At 41.6% G+C, this 16,168-nt stretch overlaps 1 protein-coding gene across 4 annotated transcripts in view; it reads left to right on the top strand.

The window, feature by feature from the left end:
* The window catches only part of NUP93 (nucleoporin 93), a 166,848-nt gene that overhangs the window by 146,598 nt on the left and 4,082 nt on the right, over positions 1-16,168 (top strand). For all 4 annotated transcript variants that reach the window (XM_075009042.1, XM_075009041.1, XM_075009044.1 and 1 more), the window contains 10 exons: positions 517-610; positions 1,951-2,142; positions 2,420-2,546; positions 2,650-2,722; positions 3,111-3,155; positions 5,648-5,764; positions 6,419-6,537; positions 9,538-9,655; positions 10,071-10,154; positions 11,235-11,363. In XM_075009042.1, coding sequence (XP_074865143.1) covers positions 517-610; positions 1,951-2,142; positions 2,420-2,546; positions 2,650-2,722; positions 3,111-3,155; positions 5,648-5,764; positions 6,419-6,537; positions 9,538-9,655; positions 10,071-10,154; positions 11,235-11,363 — 1,098 coding nt within the window. The remainder of the gene's footprint in view (positions 1-516; positions 611-1,950; positions 2,143-2,419; positions 2,547-2,649; positions 2,723-3,110; positions 3,156-5,647; positions 5,765-6,418; positions 6,538-9,537; positions 9,656-10,070; positions 10,155-11,234; positions 11,364-16,168) is intronic.

The raw sequence follows: 16,168 nt of genomic DNA, 5'->3' as shown, positions 1-16,168 counted from the left end.
CAATCTCCTTCTGCTGGTTGAGGAACATAACTCACTGTTGCGAACAGAATCCTTTATTGCTGATCCTTTCATGATGGATCTTGGCTCCAGTGTTGGCTTGGGAGTTGAGAGAAGAAAATGTGACTGTGACTCCAGGGTGCTACAGTGTTGAGGGTTCCACTGGGGGAATATGGGTAAATACCGGTTATTTGGGTATTTTTTCTCCTGTTTGGAAGCCAGGGGATTAGAACAGCAAGGTTACCATGTAAGTGCAAAATATTGTCATTAGTGTGGTGGCTTGTGCCCAATGGATTTAATTTGATTGCATACATAACTAAGGTGCGTGGAAGTGGAATTCTGCTATTCTTCTTTCTGATATCTTCACGCTCTAGCCATTGATTTGACCTAGTCCCTCTTTCTGACTCAAAGTGGCTGCTTAGTCAATTGGTCAACTCCTGGAAGAGCATTTTTCACTTGCCTCGGTCATGCAAGAGAAAGTAACTTAATGGTCCATGTCTCTCCCTTTTTTGTGTTTAGCTGAACCAGGTGTGTTTTGATGATGATGGAACCAGCTCCCCCCAGGACAGGTTAACATTATCACAGTTCCAGAAACAACTTCTTGAAGATTATGGTAAGGGAGCTTTTGTGGGACTGACTCTTCTGCTGGGATTCTACCTGTCTGCTTGAAGCACTTTCTGCTTGTGTAAACTCTGAAATTCAGTTACATCCTTCAACTGCCTAGTTGTTACCTCCGAGTATCTTCTTCCCTCAGAGGAACATGGTAGTTCACTAGAACTGTTGAATGGTTCAAACACCTTTTTGTCATTCGAGGTCATTAGTACCCAGGTGCTGTCCATAGGAGTCCCTTGTGATATATCAATTCCAACTTGCAGAACATTTTTTCTTTTCCTGAATCTGCTCAGGTGTTCTAGTAGAGCTGCCAGTTGTTGGAAATGAGGGAAGAAAATGGAGTCTTAGTTGTAGGAATGGCTTTTCTTTCCAACATGGATGTCTGAGCACTTGAATCCCCGAGTTACTACGCCGAGATGACCATACCAAGTCACTCACTGAAGACTCTAACCAGTGAATGTGGCAGGAGCTTGCCCATATAAATCATGATCATTTCCACTTTGGATGGTTTTAGAAGTGGGAGATTGATGAAGTGAGAGGATTCAGTTCTGCTCCAGATGCCTATCGTTTATCGGGTAGTTCTGACTGCTGAAGAAATTCAGGGCCTGATTCCGCTCTGCCCTGCACTTGTCATTTACACCCTTGTATAGTGAGTGCAGAGAGTGTAAAATGGTTCTGATCTGGTGATCTACCACTTGCTTTGTACAGGAGTAGAAGTTGACGTAGTTCAGGGCAGTGGAGAATCTCTTCCAGTCGAGGCATCTAGTTCAGGAAGAAGAAGAGGGACTCCTTTCATGATGAGCAGCTGTGGGCAGGTCTACACTAGACCTGAAAGTCGATCATAGATACACAAGTCCAGCTACAGCAGTAGCATAGCTGGAATCAACTTATCTAGGATCGACTTATCTGGCCGTCCTCCCTAAGGGATGTGAACAGGAGAAACTCTCCTGTCGATTTGCCTTACTCCTTGGGAGAATGAGGAATACAGGGGTCAACTTCCAAGCCCTCATAGTTCGATTTCGTGCATCCCCACAAGGCGTGCAAAACCAAACCCCAGAACAACAACTCTGAGTAGGCTGATCTCCTGTCAAGTGTAGATGTACTTTGTGTTCCTTCTACCTTCCAGATATATTGTTTATACTGCAGTCGTTCATCAGGTATGTGCAATGGGATCATTACAGATAAGCCAGAGATGTGTGATTAGATATTCTGTTTTGTCTTGTGCATTTATTTCCATATGGATTGAGTAAACATTGGGGAGGTACTGTGACAGGAATCCCCTGCTGTCATAGATCTCAGCTGCAAAATCATCTTCACTCACACATTTGTTTCTTTTTTCAGGTGAATCGCATTTTGCGGTCAATCAGCAGCCCCTTCTCTACTTCAAAGTATTATTCTTGACAGCACAGTTTGAAGCCGCAATCGCTTTTCTCTTTCGGACCGAGCGCTTGCGTTGTCATGCTGTTCACATTGCTTTGGTTCTGTTTGAGTTAAAGCTGCTCCTGAAGTCTTCTGGGCAGAGCGCACAGCTTTGTAAGTCCTGCATGCTTCCTGGCGCTGTAAAGGTCTTTCCTTTAACACTGGAGAAATTGCAGATGGATGTATCCATCCAAAGCTATCATTTGAGCAACAGTCTGCAGTATTCCAACTTTCCCTAAGGGTTAACCACATGGGGCTGTTTAGGTATTCCCTCACTCTATGAATGTGTTGCATGAAACATTGCTTTGATCTTCAGGTTAGTGTAGGATGGTTCCAAAATATCTGATGCTAAGAAATCTTGTTTTGATCCCTATTATTTCCAATACCAAAGTAAGCCATGAAGTTGGTGACCCTCCTGGAATGAGGCGCCTTAATTTTGTCCGCCTTTTGATGCTCTACACCCGTAAATTTGAGTCAACAGACCCAAGGGAAGCACTGCAGTATTTTTACTTTCTCAGGTAGGAACCTACCTACAAGACTCGTTAGCACGATTATACTGCGGTAATAACCATAAAAAAATACACACAGGTTTTTTTTTTTCCTTTTGATTTTATTTTGCAGGAACGAGAAGGATAGCCAAGGAGAGAACATGTTTTTGCGTTGTGTTAGCGAGCTAGTAATCGAAAGCAGGGAGGTATGCTGTGATAGCCGGTTTCTCCCTTCCTCTCTTAAGGTCAAATTCACCCTTTGTAGAAGGCCAGTTTAAGGCCCATGTACTGCTTAATCCAAATGGGCCAGAGAAATCTAATATGTCTTATGATCTGTTTCTGTCCCCCATTACAACCGTGGTCAAAGGGAGAACAGATCTATTTCTCAGAAAGGTCATATAACCGTATGTTTGGTGTTGGTTTAATGCAGCACCAGAAGAGTTTGCATTTTTATGCATTTATTTTAAATAATAATCTTGACTTCGCTGAGTGCTCTGTGCTATACTCGGCACTCTAACTTTAGGCTACTGCAACTGTCTTGAGTAGCTATACAGCTAATTTCCTTTCTTTATTCTTTTTTCTTTGTGCCTGTAGTTCGATATGGTTCTGGGGAAGCTTGAAAATGATGGCAGTAGAAAGGTCAGTTGAAACCATTTTGTGTGTGGGGGGGGGGGGGTGTACGTACACACACATTCTCTGGCTGTGGATGTGTGTGTATACAAGTTGACTGTCCAGTTATTCTTGAGGCTATTTCTGGTTTCCCTGCATTTTGTCACAGCTAAGTCATACAATAATTGTATGCACGCTCTTGCTGCAAACACAAAGTCATTCTGCCAGATGATCTGTGAAGTGCGTAAATGTGAAAGGGGTGATGGTTGGCAAATGATAAGGAGGCCTGAAAGAACAGGTGGTACAGTTAAAGTATATCTCTAAAGAGACAAAAGAGATAGGGTGAAATCCTGGCTTTATTGAATTCAGTGACCAGATTCTCAGTTAACTTCAGTGAGGCAAGGACTTCATTTGTTCTGTAGTCTGGCTGTAGAATATTGGCATTGAATTCAGAGGCCATGTCTCCGTAGCAGTGTTATTTCTAAAGAGATTTGCTGGTAAAGCTTATTGCGAAATACCACTGCTACACAAGGATGCTTATCAAAATAGCCGTCAGCGATTTTGAAATAGAGCACCTACACACACTAAAGCCTATCAAGAGATAGAGCCATTGGACACGCCCTGGCTTATTTTGAAATAGGTGGTATTCCTCGTGAAATGAGGTTTACCTATTTCAAAATGAGCCAGCTGCTATTTTCAAATTATTTCAAAATAGCGGTTGCGTTGCGAAGATACTCGCAAAGTTAGTTCAAAGTAACTTCATCATTTGAAGAAAGCTTATATAATAAACTAGAGGCTGTGCTCACAAATGGCCTATCAGGCTTTTTTTCTTTTGTTAATATTATGTACTCACTCGCTTCAGAGGAGAAAGGTGTTGCAGTCCCTTAGAAATCCTTGTGATTAAGGAAATGAGGACTAACAGGCCAGAGGCATATTCACAAGTAATTTCATCCTGTCGCTGCACAAATGAAGATGAACATCTGATCAAAAAATCAAGTCATAACTGAGTGATGCATCTTCACTTTCCCCCACCCTTGGTGCATGCTTACATAAAGAGTATAATAAATAAGGGCATGCAGGTTTGGAAAATGAATAAAAAGTCACTGTTCACTGAAGGCCCATTTTCCCTTGTGCTCCTCCGTTTGGAGTATAAACCCAGTTCCCTAAACATGTTCAACTCTCAGTAATCTTGCCAATGGTTTACAAGTGTCGAAAAGTGTGTTTCATTCCTGACAGGACTTTTCTTTGGACATTTCTCCCCTGTCAACTTTTGTCTGTTTTCATGCTACATATGTCAAGCCTGGGCTGTCCTATTTTCAGTGATCCTTTTGAGATGATTTCCCTTGTTATATTTCTGTATGTGGTATTTTAAAGAGAAAGGGGTTCAGATTACTTTCAATGATGAGTCTGGTTTGCTTGCTTTTTACTTGATTCAAGTTTAACCACGTTTGTTTGTGAATGTAGAGAGAACAGAATTCAGAACCATTTTTAGTGTAGCAAATGTTTCCTGGAAATTATGTGATCCCATTTTTATATATCATCTGTGTCCTCTTTAGAGCATTGGGTCTTGTTTATTTTCCTCTCCCTATTTAGTATATACTTTTTATTTATGCTAATAGCACTTGCCTTTTGTTTGTCACCCTAACATTTCATTTGCAACCTGCTGAACCATATATACAACCTTTTAGAAGATGGTAAAATGTATTCACCCAAGTATTTTGGTTTTGCTGTTCTCCCTGGTAATGTCTTCAGCAAATTAAAATAATTTAGAATTGGACCTATTGTCTGGGTTATTTTGAATACATTAGAAACAACTGATATAGCAATGCTCACTCCCCAGTTGAAGAACTGTTCTCTTATAAGAATTCTTTGGCTGTGTCTACACTACAAACATAACTTGGAAGTTGAGTGTCTACACACACCCTACTTCAAAGTTGAACTTTGAACTAGGGCACTACTCCATTCCTGGGAAAGGAGTAAGGACTTTGAAGTTGGGCTCCCTACTTCTAAGTTAACTCATAGCTGCCATTCATAACTACCTATTTCATCATATTATTTTAAAACGTATCAACCTTGATCTGAGAGTCATTTTAATCTCAGAACATGAACTGTCTTATTAAGGTCTTATTAAAGTCAAATTTTGCTCATCTCATTCCGTAGCTGTTCTGTTGGTTTTACTGGGATGACTTGTGAGTAAGTCAAAGTGGACTTGGGCCTTAATGTCCAACCCATACTGGTATTTTGCCCTAAAATCCTTAAGCAGTCTGGGTTCTTGATTGATATCTCATCCACCTTTCAAGTAAGTTAATTTCAGAGTAAGGGAAAATGTGTGTAGACTGTCTGCTTGCTACTTCTGTTTTTAATGTGACCTTATTCATTCCCATGGAAACATACAGTCCATTCTAACCACAGGCTAGCATGTAAAAGATGTATTGCCTTGGAAAAAATATACCAGGAATTTAAAACCTGTATGATTTCAAATGCCTTTTCCCCACCTTTTCTCCTTTGTCTTGTCCCATCAGCCAGGAGTGATAGACAAGTTTACTAGTGACACAAAACCTATTATTAACAAAGTTGCTTCGGCAGCAGAAAATAAAGGATTGTTTGAAGAAGCTGCAAAACTTTACGACCTTGCAAAGGTAAATGTGTTCTAATAGCTGCCATCCGGAGCTATCTATTTCGTCATATTATTTTAAAACATATCAACCTTGATCCTAGAGCTATTTTTACCTCAGAACATGAACTGTCTTATTAAGGACAAAACTTGCTCATCTCATTCTATAGCTGTTCCGTTGGCTTTACTGGGACGACTTGTGAGTAAATCAAGCTGGACTTGGGCCTTAATGTCCAACCCATACAGGGATTTTGCCTTAAGATCCTTAAGCAGTCTGGGTTCCTGATTGATATCTAGTTCACCTTTAAAATAATTGTTCCTATGAGCAAGATTGTTCTCGCCAACAAAGAATTTACCTGGTGTGTGTTCTTCATATTTAATTGGCATAGCATTTGGAAGCAAGGCTAAAATAACTGGGCCCTTCTTGCAATAGGTCCACCTATTTGCCTCTTGAAATATATCTGAAGTCAAAGGGAATAATGAAAGGTATAGCCAGCGATTTATCAGAGATTTGAATATCACTCTGATTTTCCAATATTCTGATATAACTGCAGGCAATATTTGAGTGCCTAGCCCTGCCCTTAGCGGGGCAGCCCCAGGTTCAATATTTGTTCACCAAGTGCACTAGCCACACTCTATAACATGGCTTTTTCTTGCATGTATTTTTATTACTCATCAGAATCCAGATAAGGTGTTAGAACTGATGAATAAATTACTCAGTCCCGTGGTTCCACAGATCAGCACTCCCCAGTCTAACAAAGAGAGACTAAAGAATATGGCACATTCCATTGCAGAGAGGTAAGACTTCTGGCTCTGTTGAGACTGTTAAGTGACTAGTGTGTACCTGACCATTCCAGTTCAGGTTCCTGTGCCGCCGATAGTCAGTACACTGGGAGGTTTCTTGACCTTGTTCATGTTAGCTTGAGCAGCGTCCTTAGTGATGTGTTCAACCGAGAAGGGTCAGAACTTGCCCTGCTATACTCTGCTTTTAATTACTGTATATTACACAAATAGAAAATGTAATCTTGTGTTCCTGGTCAGATGAATTTGACAGAAGCAAGACATGTTACTCTAGGTCAAATTAGAAAAGGAGACCTGCAATATTACTGGAAAAGGAGGAGGGTGGGAGAAGGGAGAGAAAATATAGACAGCAATAAATGTAACTAGTTGTATATTTTAGAAAGAGAGTCTTTAATGAAATTTCCCAAGGCAAATTATCTACGAGTGGTTCTTAGTGGTAGGGCAACCCAGTAACTTAAGGTTGAATTAACAATAAGGTTTAAAGACCGGAGTTGTTCTGAGAGATTTGGAAGCCATTTGGAAGTGCTGGAGGTTAGCATCCTGAAAGCTTTCTTTTCCAAGAACTAGGTTTGTTTCATTGCTGTCTTACTAAAGTAGCAACATATTAAAAAGGCAACACGTTTAAACTCCAAACCGATAAGGCAGTTGTACAGAAGATGAAGTTAACCGATGGGAAGGACATTAGGGAGATAACAAACATTATAAGAAATCAGAAAAGAGAGATGTTTATATGAACAATAAGATGGTGATTTGCAGCTACAGTTCACTAACCAGGTTAAGCATTTACAAGGGACTTCAGCCTGCATACCACCCACCATCTGGGGTAGCAGTAAACTGCTTTCATTGGCATGTTATTGCAAATTTTTGCATCTTTCTCCAAAACATCTGATAGCGGCTGTAGTCAGAGACAGGACGTTGTATGATGCTTCTGATGAAGTATGGAAATTGCTGTGTTTTCACTGAAGGGAAATCCTAGTACTTTTAGAACGCTTCTTAATTCTTAACAAAATGTAAGTAAAATAAACTAAGCGAATCTCCAAGCATGTCTATGTTTTAAAATGAAAACACACATAAGTAATGAGTTTGTCTGATATCTTTGACTTTCTGTTCTTAATTAAAAAGCAATGTTTTCAAGTTCCTATTACGATCTATCCTGTGTACAGACACTGAGGATTAAAGCAGAGTGAAAATTAGTACTCTATTGACCAAATAGAATATATATAACGATTTAGCAGTCTCCAGGAGAGAGTTTTTTTGAAATATTAGTGTTCTCTTGTACTGCTTCACAGCCGTAATATCAATAGAAGACTCAGCCACCTCTGCCTTTTCTCTCCACCTTCGGTTTCTTAACATTCAGGACACTTGACTAGATCTGGGTTTCTTTTTCTCACATAATTAATGTTTAGGGCTTTTCTTCTGCTCAAGTCGTGGAGAATGGTTTTGTGGGTGATCATTTTTCATGGGATTCCAAGATTTTCGTAAGTGGTCAAGAGCCAGACGTTTTTACAGAGTGGGTGCAGAGTCCGGGATGGAAGTTGGGTGCAGAAGGGACCTCGGGGTAGAGGACTGGAGTGCAGGAGACAATGGGAGGTCTGAGAGGGAGTTTGAATGAAGGGAGGAGGTTGTGACCTGGGACATGGTATGGGGACCAGGAGGGGGTCTGGGTTCAGGAGAGGATTCTGGCTTGGTGAGGGGTATAAAAAAGGGAGTGCCAAGCCTGGGAGGCATTGGGGTGTGGTGCCAGAAGCTGACTCTGGAGAGAAGGCACTTATCTAAGATGCTTCTGGCTAGCAGCGCTCTCAGGCAGGCTTCGTTGACTGCCAGTAGCCCCAACCCAAGTGTAGTTCTATGTGCAGGGAGAGAGGGCTTCTTGTTCCTGTCCCCAACAAAGTCTCTCAGCTTCTATTGGCTAGAAACTGGCCAAGGGAAGCTGAGAAATTGTGCTGTACTGCCCTGGCCCCCTGGAAATTCTCTCAGCCCCTATTGCTCAGAAACCAGCCAATAGTTGCTAGAAATTGTGCTGCACGCTCCCTACCCTCAGCAAAATCTCTCGGTTCCCATTGGTCAGTTTTGTGCACTGCTTCTGCCCCCAGAAAAACCTCTCAACTCCAATTGGCTGGAAAGCAATTTTGCTGGGCGTGGGACAGTGCAGCCCAATTTCTCAGCTCCCATTGGCCAGTGTCTGGCCAATAGGAGTTGAGAGAATTTCCTGAAGCAGGGGTGGGGGAAGCATTTGAAGCTCCTTCCCCTCTGCAGCCCCAGGGGTCTGCCATGGACTGGATTAAATGGCTGTTGGGAATGGATTCAGCCCCCACCACCACCTCCCAGCTCTGTCTTGCTCACAAGTTTGGTGACACAAGCAGTACTTTTTTTCTTATCATTTCTTGGGCACAGAAGACATGCTGTATGGAACAGACCGAATCCATCTAGTTTGGTACAGGCTAATACCAGATGCACCAGAGCATGGATAGAAGTCTTTTAATGCACTCGGCCAACTACGCTGTACCACTTAAGTGGGGAAAGCAGTCTGGCTCAGCTGAGAGTCCGTTCAGAATATAATGAATGAGGATTGGTAGCCTTTTTATTTCTGTTCTACGCAGGATAGCTAGAAATCGTTTTCATAAGCTTCTAGCCCTTTTTGAGTCTTATTGAGGTACTTGCCTGAGACAGCAAGTTTCACCATTTTATAAAAGCTTCTACAACCCCTGCTTATAAGATAAATAGGATTCTAGTTTCTGTGCCCAGTTGGCACATGCAAACATTACCAGTGCAAATGTTGTTTGTGAGAAATAATTAAGAGCGAGAAGAATAACTGAAGCGAGCCAAAGAGAAAGTTTCAGAAACTCTTCTTTATGGATAAGAGAAATGAAAGCTGCCCTTTGATGCTTTGGTCTTTTGCTTAAATGCTGAACATCCAAGAAATTGCAAGCTAGGGGCTCACATCTATAAGTGGATGTTCTTTTGCACAGTAAAATTGTAAACACCTTTGTCTTTCAGGTATAAAGCTCAAGGGATAAGTACAAAGAAATCCATTGACTCCACTTTCTACCTCCTGTTAGACTTGATCACATTTTTTGATGAATATCATGCTGGTCACATTGACAGGGCCTTTGATGTAAGTTCCAAAAGTTCCATTTGAAGTACAGACTTACCCTTTATACCCTCACAAACCCAAAACATGTTATGTACCATCACTTAAAACAACAACAAAAGCGTCATGGTATCTATCTCACAGTGAAGGAGTTAGATGGTGCCGTGGTGATATAGGAATTATAAAAGTGTACTTTATCTTTCCTGTAATTTATCATTAGGATAAGTATTTATCACTGTTTTTCTTGAGACAGTTTTGTAGCTCCACAACAAAATATTTCTGCCACAGCAGTGAATAGGTAAGCAGTAAAATACTGTCTGTTAAAGTAATTGGGTGCAACTGGGGTTCTTGGCAAACATTTAAAAATTACAAACCTGCATGTGGTAGAGAGAAATTACACTTAAAATCTGCTCTTATTCCTGCTGTCCTTTTTTTGCAGATCATTGAACATCTAAAACTTGTGCCCCTGAGCCAAGACTGTGTGGAAGAGAGGGTGGCTGCCTTCAGAAATTTCAGCGATGAAGTACTTAACACTTTGTGCCCTCAACCTTTTCCTGTTTGTCTTGTCCTGTAGTTTTGCTATTTTATAGTTTGTAACTGGAAATATTGCTCAGGTCCAGATTTCTTCTATATTCTAGTCTTTGATCTCAGTGTTTTCCAGTACACCGGCAGGGCTCCTCCATGCTGTGTTAAGATCAGACACTGGAAATCTCAGAACTTGGTGTCTAGTTTGTGGAACAGAATCTGTCTGGAATGGAATCTCTCATACCATTATTTTAGAGTTCTGAGTGCAGTAAATTTATCTGAAGATTCAACATTTGTATTGAATTAGGCCCTCATTGCTTTCAGCAGCCACTTAGCATGTGAAGGAATGTGGGTTTCTTTCCTTCCAAACTAAAGGAAATTATAACTGATTTGCAGGCACTAATCATTACCCTGGGAGATTGTCCATTGAAATTGACATGCTAGGCACAAAACTTTACTTTGGACCCTTATATGTTTAGATATAATCTAAAAATATATTTAAAAGGATTTTTAATGGCATAATCATTTTTTGCTGCTAAGTGAACTTGTCAATGAAGTGCTTGTGAATGAATGACATTTCCCCTCAATTCTTAAAATGTATTGATTTCCTTCCTGGCTCATACATGTGGTAGCCTGTTGCCCTGAAGCCACTTCCCCATAATCAAACTGCTTTAGATTCTAGCAGGCACAAATCCAGCTGAAGAGTTTAACGCCTTGATGCTTGACTTGTCAATTAAACCATCTTCAAAGTACTAGGTGAGGTGGTAAAAGAAGGGCTTTTCTACCTTTATTCTGTCATCATGGCGGGATGAAGTGTCTTGAGCAGCCTTTTCTGTGTTTTTTATCATCTGAGTGCAAAAGCTGGTATTGATATGACCACCATCCAAGAGCAAACACTATGGAATTTTAGACAACAAAATCTCACTAGTGTAGCATAACATAAAAGTCCCTGGTGTTTCCATGGAAAATTTGGGAAGCCATCCTGTTTAGAAGCAGTTCTGGTGATGCCAACAGTAAGGACTCGGTGCTGACCTGTTCTTCATTCTCTTGTGGTTTTTTTTTTTTTTTCTTTGCACAGGTCAGACACAATTTATCTGAGGTCCTTCTTGCAACCATGAATATTTTGTTCACACAGTACAAGAGGTTGAAAGGCACAAGCCCTGCCACTCCTGCCAGACCCCAGCGCGTAATAGAGGATAGAGATTCGGTAAGGCTATGGTCCTTATCAATCAGTGATGTCTGCTGAATGTGATGTTCTTTTTGTTTCAAGATTTTGGGTCTCAAATGCATGTAATGATGAACCTCAATCATGAGCTTAGACTGACGTGTTCTTCATTTGCAAGGCAGCTTGCTTAGGGTCTCACTACACTGCCGAGTTAACCCAGGCTGTTGGCTGGGTTTTAGCCTCGATTTCTCTGTGAGCTACACTCAAAGAGCTCTGACCCGAGCTGAGAAGAGGTTTAAGACTGAGCTACCTGACCCCGCTGAGGACATGAGTTATAACCCAAGGGCTGTGTTGCCTCAGGCTTGAGGGTTCCCACTTTGCACTGAGGATGCTGGCTTTAAAAAGGATAACGACAAAGATTTATGGAGGCTCAACCCTATAGTGTTTGGAAAGAAAATTGTTGTAAATTGCACTGCATCATTTTTAAAAGGTAGTTAGACCCTGCGCACGCCTCTTATCAAGAAAAAGGTGTAACGAATGTGCTCATTATGGAATTTTTATTAGCTATTGCCCCATAACTAGTGCACTGAACTGCAATGATTGATGCAATGGATTTGACTATTACATTGTTTGCAGTTAAGAACCTGACTCTCCTTCCTCTTGTCATCAATATTAATGCTTTGTCCCCGATGTTGCAAAACAGATTTCTAGGTCTTGTTTCCATTTACACCTGGGTGGGGAGGGGTGGAAGAAGAATTTAAGGGATCCCCATGACTCTCAAACTCCCATACCAAGGAAACATGGAATTATGTTAGGAACATTTAGAAAGTACTCAAAGGCAGTGAAGTAAACCTCCGGTATGTGGCACTGCAGGAACAGATATAAGCCAAACTAGAGAATTTTCAGTGCTGAGTAATAGCAGAGGTAAACTTGTTGTCTTTACTCAGGTAAGCCTCCCACAGCAGATGTGAGTACAGGAACTCAGCCTTTATTTTAACTGGTTCATGGGAAAACATCAATTCACCTTTCAGAGTTAATAACTCAGTTCACAGTCTGCTTTATTTCACGTGTGTATCACATAGTAGGCAAATACTGGAGCTTGACTTCACACGTCAGTGCTAGAGAGACAGATACAACGATAGATACATTTTGCTCTCAAGTTTACATTTTTTAAAAAAAAAATCAAGGTGGTGTAATATACTTTTTTGCTTTGATGTAAAGTCTATAATTGAATAGGATATTTGACTACAAAACCCAACTTTGAAATTACAGTTGTAGTCAAGACCAGCAAAAGCAAGGAAGAACTTTTAGCACTTGGGCTGTCGTGTCACTGTTACCTCGGGCAAAGCAGTCTCAGAATAATGCAATGTAGTACTTGTGAGATTTGCCCCCAGAACTGACTAATGGGTAGAGAAATTGCAGCCTTAGCTCTAAAGCCCCTTGCTTTGAAGTGGAGCCCTCTGTTTCTGCTGTGTGTTGTGCTCATTTTTCACCACACTGTGTGTTAGTGTGTAGGTTCTGCTTTTTACCATCCCTTGACTTACTTGACCTAAACCCTTGTTCTCTGTGTGGAGCATAGGTAATCTACAAGTCCCCTGCACTTCACTCTGTCTTGGGGCAAAACTCCTAGCTGACCCCAGGAGTACCCCAGTTGTTGTCCTTCAATCTCAGTAGATCTTCTTCATGTAGTCCGAGGCCTTCCTTGTTTGCATTTTTCTTGCAGTTTCCATTTGAGAGCTTCCCTGACCATGCTTGATGATGGTTTTCTGAGAGTGTGGCCTAGCCACCCCCACTTTCTTTTCTTGATTTGAATGTCAAGTGGTTCTTGGCCTGCTCTGTTCCAAAGCTCCTCATTTGCAACAAAGTCTTGCCTTTATGCAAAGAATATGTCTAAGGCATCTGTTTATGAATGTCTGTAGCTTGTGATTTGAAGACTTTTTAGTACTCCAGGTCTTGCATCCATACAAGAGCACACTCTTCACATTTGTGTGGAAGATCTGCAGATTTGCCTTCAATGGTATTATTTGTGAACTCCATATGGGACAAAGAGTCTTGAACGCAGCTGTTGCTTTCCCTATCCTAAAATTGATCTCCTTGCCTATTCCTCCATCTCTGCTCATAGTACTCCCCAAGTAGGCGAACTGCTGCACATCTTCCAGGTCATCCCCTCCCAGTAAGTTGGACTGGTTGAGCCTCAATGTCTTGGTCTTTCCCTGGTTGATGCTCAGTCCAGTCACTGAAGAAGTTTTGTCTAGTTTTCTACCCTCTCTACTAAGGTATAATTCCAGCCAGTCTGCATAGTTCTTCAGGGAGTAAAAGGCTGATCATTGGTAGGATTAGCTGCTAGCTAGCAGGACTTTGCATAGAAAGAAACCAGTATCTTGCCCGGAGTCTTAATATCGTTAGTGTCTTTGCTGTGAAGCTGTTCGTTGAGCGGGGTGTGCATTCGCCTGCTGCTGCCATTGTGGACAGCTGCTGATTGCTTTTCCTGTTTAAAATCCTTTAACATTTGTATTTCAGACATGAAAGCATTCACCATGGTTTTCTAGCCTAGTTCTGGCCCTTAGACGTTTGGTTCTCTTCCAAGCCGCAGCTGGAATTCTGTTTCAGTACCATCGCATTTCTGTGCAACTGGAGGTTACGATGGACTGTTGCAGGGAGCAGCATGCCTGCCAGGCCCTGTTCCAGTGGAGCTGCTTTTGTGATAGGCAGAGAGGCACGCTGATCATAACTCCACAAGAATTAATGCATCTTTCTCCTGTAGAATTAGTTACATTTACTTGGGGATGTAAAATAACCACTGAACTGTGGCCACCACATGCCCCTCACTTCTGCAAAGAGGCACTCATGTATCACAGATTTGACCCCGGGACATGGAAGGAGAGAGAGAGTTAATGGCTCTCTAGCATGCTTCCCTTTCTCCTTACCATGCAGAAACCCCACCCAGGGGGCATGACGCCAGCATTATTGTTGGGGGGCTTACGTTGCTGGGGGAAGAGAATAGTAGATGAGAGAAGGAAGCAAACTCCACCTTTCCGCAAATCATCAGGGAAAGCCAACACAAGTTCTTGTAGAGCACTTCCGCCTCTGCAGCTTTGGAAAATACACTCTTCCTCCACCCTGGGGGCTCAAAGCTTTTGTCAGCCTGGCTCTTGCCAACACTGTACTGGGGAACTCAGCAAGCCGAGTAGAGGCTAGGCACCAGCGAAGAGTCAAAGTTTATTCACAGACACACTACAACCTCTAAAAATCTGCAGCTGCCTCCTGGAGCCCCTTAGCTTCTTCACTGTAGGGCAGTATTTCTTTAATCTATGTTCTGTGGAACACTGGTGTTCCGTGAACAACTCGCAGGTGTGCCGTGAGCGTATGGAAGAAACATCCTGCTGGTCTAGGGTTTCTGTTATTAAAACCAGTGACAATGTTAACGTCTTCACTGCTATGATACCTGATTAAATTACTTCATTTTGGTTTTGCTGTGTATGTTGCTTTTGGGGGTTTTTTATTTGGTCCGACAACAATTTTTTGAAGAAAATTTTCTTAGGTGTTCTGCATAAAACCTATTATGTCTTGGTGTTCTGTAGTCTGAGAAAGTTTAAGAAACACTGCTGTAGGGGACTCCTCCTCTCCTAAGGAGAATCAGTAGGAAATGTCAAAAGCAGCACATCATGAAGTTTCCCATTGCCATGTTGGTTCCTCTTATTCCAGGCAGAACGGGACCGTGAGTTAGAAGAATATAATTCTCTTAATCACCACTGAAGTGTGCCCAGGGTGAGCCATATGCCACTGAATTTGGGGGCCTGTGTAGGATTGCCGAGTGTGCAAAGCAGTGGGGATGTGTAAGAATATCACCAAGTGGTAGTACACATGGACTTCTTTGCTTCTTCAATCTTCCTGCTTCCATTCAAATAATTACCATTTCATGCTTTCCTAGTTCCAGTTCATAGCCAAGCTGCCTTTGAAAATATGTTTTTTAAATAGCCAGGTTTTTAAACGAGAGCAATTTTGGGGAATTTATTTAGTGATGACATCACCAAAAATGTGGTTTGAGGCTTTTTGTGCATTAATTGGCTTCATGGAAAAGGAAACAAAATCCTCACTAGCCTCCACCTGATGTGTTTGCCAAGTTTCAGTCAGGTGCAGCTTACAGCAAGCCAAATTACGATGTGAGAAAACACTGTTTTAATGACAGTGGCAGTGAAAGCCTAATTAACATGTCACTGCTATGTAATAAACCCACCCAATCATTTGTTACTAACTCTTTTTGGAGCAGCTGAAGGGCATTCTCCTGGCAGAGAAAATATGAAGTCAAAAAGCCCTTGTGCTCTTTTTATTTGCAGTTTTATTTCAAAGCACAAGTGGAAGTTGCATTTTTTGTTTCATTGATTTTCTTCCTGAATGCTCATTAAGTAATTACAGCCAATGGAATGCCAACACCTCTAGGTTTCTTTTAACCTTCTCCGAAAACCTCAATATGTTACTGATGAATTGCTGCAGGTGCTCGGAACGGCTTTTTAAAAATAGGTTGGCTCCCATATCCTCACCCATGAAAAGACAAGGCGAATGACAAATACGTGGATTTTCAAGATATTTGCTCAATGTTTATTCACTGCTCCTTAGCATTAGTATTCATCGTAGTATATCCTGTTTCAAAACAGTGCTCCCGGGGCTCTAATTCAAAATATGCTCTGTTGTGTGTGGATGCACCATTTCAGAATAAGTTTTGCTTATGTTGGAACTTCCCTGTAGTGTGGATGTGTTATTCTGGAATAGCTTATTTTGGAGTAATAACTCTGGAATAGGCTATTCCAGAATAACTCTGAAGTGTCGATATACCCTCACAGGCTTGA

This window comes from Carettochelys insculpta, chromosome 14 (genome assembly GCF_033958435.1).
Source record: "Carettochelys insculpta isolate YL-2023 chromosome 14, ASM3395843v1, whole genome shotgun sequence".
NCBI classification, from domain to species: domain Eukaryota; kingdom Metazoa; phylum Chordata; order Testudines; family Carettochelyidae; genus Carettochelys; species Carettochelys insculpta.
The sequence above is the reverse complement of the archived record's forward strand: the minus strand, read 5'-3'. Positions and strand labels throughout refer to the sequence as shown.